We start from the raw sequence: 5,258 nt of genomic DNA on the forward strand, positions 1-5,258 counted from the left end.
GCCGCTAAATCCCCAAAGTCCCATCGCATCAGGCAGCTGTTCTCATGCAACTGCAAATCTTCCAAGTCCTTCCACGCTAGCAGCAGTAAGGAATCCAAGTAAAAGACTCTTCCCCAACCGTTTATTTCATAAAAGATTTATTTTAAAATTAGAAACGCAGAACATTTTTGGAAGAGGCAGAATTTTTGAGTCTGTGGGCCAGCTCCCGGGCAGCGTTTGGGTGGTGTCTGAAATCGCTGACCCCAAAGCTCCGGCCCTGGAGCTGGAATGGTCCCAAGCGCTGGCAGCTCATTTCAGCCCAGGGCCCGAGCGGAGCATCGGGAGCTTCGGGAAGCGTCCCTGCACCCATCCCCGGGGCAGTTTGTTCCTAGAGAATGAATGATTCTGGTTCCTCTGACCTGTTCTCCCATAACTGACTGCACAGAGGAGATTAAAACCTGGGCGAAGGCCAGTGGTGCTGTGTGCTCCATGCCTGGCAGTGCGGAGCACTCATCTGCTCTAGGTTGTCCCCAGGTCCCTCACGTAAGTGACGCTCCCCGGAAGCTGAACGGACGCTGGCGCAGCCAAGGCCTGCAAGGTCTGACCAGCAGAAGGCCGTACAAGAGGCTCAACAGCTCATAGCACCAACTCTCGGCCTGCTGTAGAAATCGTCACGGAATAAAAGGAATTTTCAAAACCGTTAGTGGCACCGTGGGCTCCCCTGGAGGTAGGAGTGGAATTTTTTGTAGCTGGTAAAACAAGTGCAAAGTCTTTTTGTTGTTGTTGTTTTCCTGGTTTGCTGCAGGGAAATCGTTTGGACCTTAGGGGAAAGAAGGACAAGGGGGTGGTAGGGAGAACCTGGCTCCTGGCAGATCGGGTGTTGCCATCTCCCACGTTACCCCCCCACGCTGGTTGGTGGTGAAGCTGGTCCCTACCAGCACCTATTCACGGTGAAAGGAAGCTGGAAAGAAGTTGGCTCTAAAGCTTCCTTGAAAAGAAAACTTTGCTGCAACGTTGAAGGTGTTCACAGGCCAGCGCTGCAGCAGTCTGCACAAGCGCTGTCACGTACCAAGGAGCTGAGGCACAGCCACGCTTAAAAAGTTTTTTTTTTTAAAAAAAACAAACTATTAAAATGCTGTAGGAAAGAAATATTCTTCTGTAGGCTCAGAATCTTGATGTGTTGGAGATCAGTAGCTGCCAGGAGAGGGGAGAGCTGCAGGTGGGTGCTGCTGACAGGGTGAGAAACCTCCCTGACGCCGCAGGCCCTCTTAGCATCCTCCCGTCGTCGCAGATGTCGCGGGCGGTGCGCCAGGCTGGTCGTGTCCACCCGCACCCGGCCGGGGGTGCATCAGTAAAGTGCTTTGCATCACATCGCTTGCGCTTGGTCCCGCAGCCGCATCCTGCAGCGGCCTCCTTGGGGCTGGAGAGAGGAGTTCAGCAGGAGAGCGCTCGTGCTGCCGACGGGGAACACGCAGCTCCCACTGCTCGTCCCGCCAGTCCCGGGCTCTGCTGCCTTACAGCTCCGTATACATCCCCTATGGATCTGAGCGAAGCCCTCGCCCGTGACTACAAGAAAAAACTGATCCGAGAGGCCACTGTTTTGCAGCCTGTTGATGAAAATATTTTCTCTTCTTCTGGGAAGTAGGGGATGCTGTCAGCCACCTCCTGGACAACATCTGGACGTACTTCGAGGCCTTGCTGGATGAGTTCGCTGACGACGCACTGCTTTACGTGGTGACGCTTCAGTGGGAGGAAGGGCACAACAAAATCAATGAGACGTTCGTTAATGATCCCAGATTTCCAGAATCCACCTGCAAAAGCGAAGGAAGAGACAGATTTTACCTTCAGAAAGTCCCTGCAGTCCCTGGAATTCAAAGAGCTGCTTTGTGCAAAGCCAAAATACTCGGCTGAAGACAGATCCGCTCCAGTTTTGTACAAGGGGAGAGCTGAACCCATCAGTTGTCACCCCCCCTTCCCCCCCAATAGATTTGTTCTCCAGGAATGGGAGGATTTAGCTTGACTAGTCAGAATTTAAGCTCTGCTCCCTGTGCCAAGGGCAAAGCAAGGACAAGCAGGCAGGCAGCGGGGCTGGGTACGGCTCGGTGCCTTTCCGCTGAGCGTGCTGTGCTGTTTGCATCCCCCAACGGCGACGACACCTTGTCTCCAAAGAACTTTGCTAAACGTGGCAGCAGGTCTGCTGGCTTGGAAGGCCGGGCTATTCCTTCGCTTCGCCAGGAAACCTCGCAGGGATCGCAGTTCCCTTCCCTCAAAACCCTGCCGTCCCTTTCTGGCTGCCTGGGAGGCAGCAGGCGGTGTCGGTGGCTGCCTGGAATGGGCCTGGCTCCCTCTGCCGGGCTCTGACCCTGCAGGAAAGGCTCCGCTCCGCGGACTCACTCTGAGGGTTTTCAAACACGGCTTTGGAGATGGCCAGCTCCAGGTCCTGCAGGCTGATCTCCTCCCGGTCCTTGTGGGCACGCCAGAGATCCAGCGTCATTTCGTTGATCTGCTCCCCTCCTGCGTTGCTGCACAAGAATGAGAGGCTTATTTGGCCCATATCCGGGAAAACGGTGCTGCAGGACAGAGGTGGCATCTGGCACCCTCCAGCCTGCACGAGCGCAAGCCAGGATCTCCCAGCTGCCTGGCCTAACGCGACTCCTGTAAAGGCAGCCAAAAACAGGGACAGGAGAGCTTTTTCAGCCTCTCCAGGTCTGTCTATTCACAGTGAAATAGTGTCTCTTGGTATTTGTAGAGGCTCAAGGCTTGGAGAAGGAAAAGCAAAACACGTGTGTGCTCTGAAGCAGGCATGACCTCTGCCCAAACGAGAAGCGGTGCGCTGGGAAGCCCCGTGATGCCACGGAGGGGCCTCTCTTACCTTATGAAGATGAAGATCGCCTTGCGGTAGTTGGTCCCGTACACAACCCACGAGGGTCCCAGGAACGGTATGATCACATCGATCAGGCCTGGGTGCATCTTGTCCGTCTCGTCAAAGAGAAAGGCCGACCGTCCACAGTTTGTCAGGTTCCCTTGGATCCAGCGCTTCAGGCTTTCCTAGGAAAAACACCCACCAAGCCGTAAGGCAGCAAGATACCGAGGGCGGCGAGGGAGGCTCGAGGTACCCCAGCGCAAGAGCTGAGGCCTGAGCTCAAGCGGAGCTGAAGGTGCTGAAAGCAGCACAGCACCACCTACTCGGAGCAGGAACAGCCAGCACCGGGGAGGCCTCCTTTATTCTGTGTTTCGCACAGTGGCTGTTTCTGGCTTTATTAGCCCGTTCTAGATCTTTTATTACAGACTTAAAGGAGGAGGCAGCAAACTAAAGCTGGAGATTCAGACTCCTACAGTTCCCCACGTTCTTCTCTTTCACTGTGTACCTACACAGTTCCCAGCTACCGAGTGCTTTTTGCCAGCTCCTGCTCTGGTGCAAAACCACGTGCCGGCACTGAGCCAGAAGAGCTCTGGCTCTTTACCACAGCTGAAGTTACTTCAGCGTAGATGCCAACCGACGCAAAACCACTCACGTCGCCTGGGGGCACGTATAACTCTCAACGGAAGCACTTCACCCAGTGTGGGTTTTACCTTCCTGAGAGCATTTCTTTCAAGGACACGATACAACAAATGACTTCTCCAAACACCCAGAAAGCAAATGTCCTGGTGCACTGACTCCCCGCTCCGCTGGGGGTTTGGCAGCTAAGAAGCTTCATGTTTTGATTTCTCCCCTTTCTCAGGTTTAAGAGACAGAGTGGCACGGTTAAGAGTCTGAAGCTGCTGTTCAGGAGCTGCCTGCTCTGTGAGGAGGGGATTACAAGTCTAGCGATACGCAGGTCTTCACAGCCATCAAGCTGTTTGGAAAGCAACAGGAGAATGTGAGTTCCTTTCATCTAAGCGAAGCACTTTTGTTTGTGCGTTCAAACAGCTGTGTAAATATTTAAGAAATGAGAACATGATGGTGGCAAGGACTGCTGTGGGGAAGACGAAAGTGATAACCGAGTGCCAGAGTACATCGCGGTTACTAGTGGATCCTTCAGCCAGTGTGTGGAGCCACTCACTCAGCCGTCTTCGTCTGAGAGGGTAAAAACAAAAGAGTGTTTATTCCTGCTGCACTTCAGGAAACAGCCTAAATGTGTATCTACTGAGGATCAAGATGGACATAACCAAAAAAAACCCACAATCGAGTAGTACTGTGCTGAGAGGCGTCCCTTACCTTGTACTGCTCTATCTGCTCGGCATGGGGGAAGTGCACTATGGGGGAGAACTGGTGAACGTAGGGGCTCTGCAGCCCACCCTGGAAGAGGTAGCGGACGAGCATGGAGCTCACATAGGTTTTGCCTGTTCCAGTCGAGCCATGGAAGGACATCACGAGGGGCTTCACCGGATTCCGGTTCTCCAGGAACTCCCTGACTCCCTTCATCACCTGCTGCCTCACCAGGGGCTGCCCCACCAGATTCGTGGCCAAGTCGCACTCCAGACCTGAAGCAAAGTCAAATCGAGACTTAGAAAACGCCGCCTGAAGTAGCTCCCGCCTCGCACCGCGGCCGGCCCGTCCCTGAGGGCTGCCGCCTCGGGCCCTCCCCGTCAGCCGGCCCAGGCTGCGGACCGGCCCCGCCGCCCCGTCCTGCCCCTCGGCGCGGCGGGGAGGCCGGGAGCCCCCTCTGCGCCCCGCTCCGGGGACGGAGGGTCTCCCGGAGACCCCCTTGGCTGCCGGGACCCCCTTGCCCGCCGCGTCCCGGCCTGGGAGTCCCCGTCCCCAGAGGCTCCCCCGCCCCGGCACCCCGCGCCTCAGGGCCTCTCGCCTCAGGGGCGCCCCTTTCCCGCCCCCCCGCCCCCGGCCCGCCGCCCCCGCTGACCGCGCAGATCGGGCCCGAAGCCGCACTCGCAGTCCGCCGAGAAGCCGCAGCGCAGCGCCCACAGGTCCCAGGCGGCGGCGGGGCGGGCGGCGGCAGCCGCCAGCAGCAGCCCCAGGGCCAGCGCCGCCGCCGCCGCCGCTCCGGGGGCCATGGCGGCCGCCCGCTCCGGCACCGCCCGCACTACAGCTCCCGGCATGCCCTGCGGGGGGCGGGGCCGCGTGGCGTGGCAAGGGGCGGGGCCTCGCCGTGTTGCCCCGCCTCCCGGCGGGGCCGATCCCGCGGCGGGGCTGGGGCACGGCGGCTGCTTCGGGGCACCCACCCGCCCTCCCGGCCAGCGGCGGGCACTGCGCCACCGCGGAGGGCGGGGGACCGGGTTCAGCGTGGGGGTCCCCCTCCCCAGCCCTTCCCCGGGCGCTGCTCTCCCGCGGGGGCCGGGGC

The 5,258-nt window shown here is 58.2% G+C and overlaps 1 protein-coding gene across 2 annotated transcripts; it reads right to left on the reverse strand.

Annotated features, from left to right (window-relative positions):
- Positions 1–137: 137 nt before the first annotated feature.
- TOR2A (torsin family 2 member A) lies at positions 138–4,971 on the reverse strand (the record flags this gene model as incomplete). Of its 2 annotated transcripts, none has more annotated exons than XM_082327534.1 (5): positions 138–1,790; positions 2,374–2,501; positions 2,852–3,027; positions 4,178–4,443; positions 4,821–4,971. In XM_082327534.1, 5 exons carry the CDS (start codon positions 4,969–4,971, stop codon positions 1,546–1,548), a joined length of 966 nt encoding a protein of 321 aa, XP_082183660.1. In that variant the 3' UTR covers positions 138–1,545. The 2 variants fall into 2 exon arrangements, with proteins under 2 accessions (XP_082183660.1, XP_082183661.1); XM_082327535.1 differs by having other exon boundaries at positions 4,292–4,443; positions 4,821–4,918.
- Positions 4,972–5,258: the final 287 nt, after the last annotated feature.

This window comes from Platalea leucorodia (assembly GCF_965183815.1).
Source record: "Platalea leucorodia genome assembly, chromosome: 15".
In the NCBI taxonomy this organism is placed as follows: domain Eukaryota; kingdom Metazoa; phylum Chordata; class Aves; order Pelecaniformes; family Threskiornithidae; genus Platalea; species Platalea leucorodia.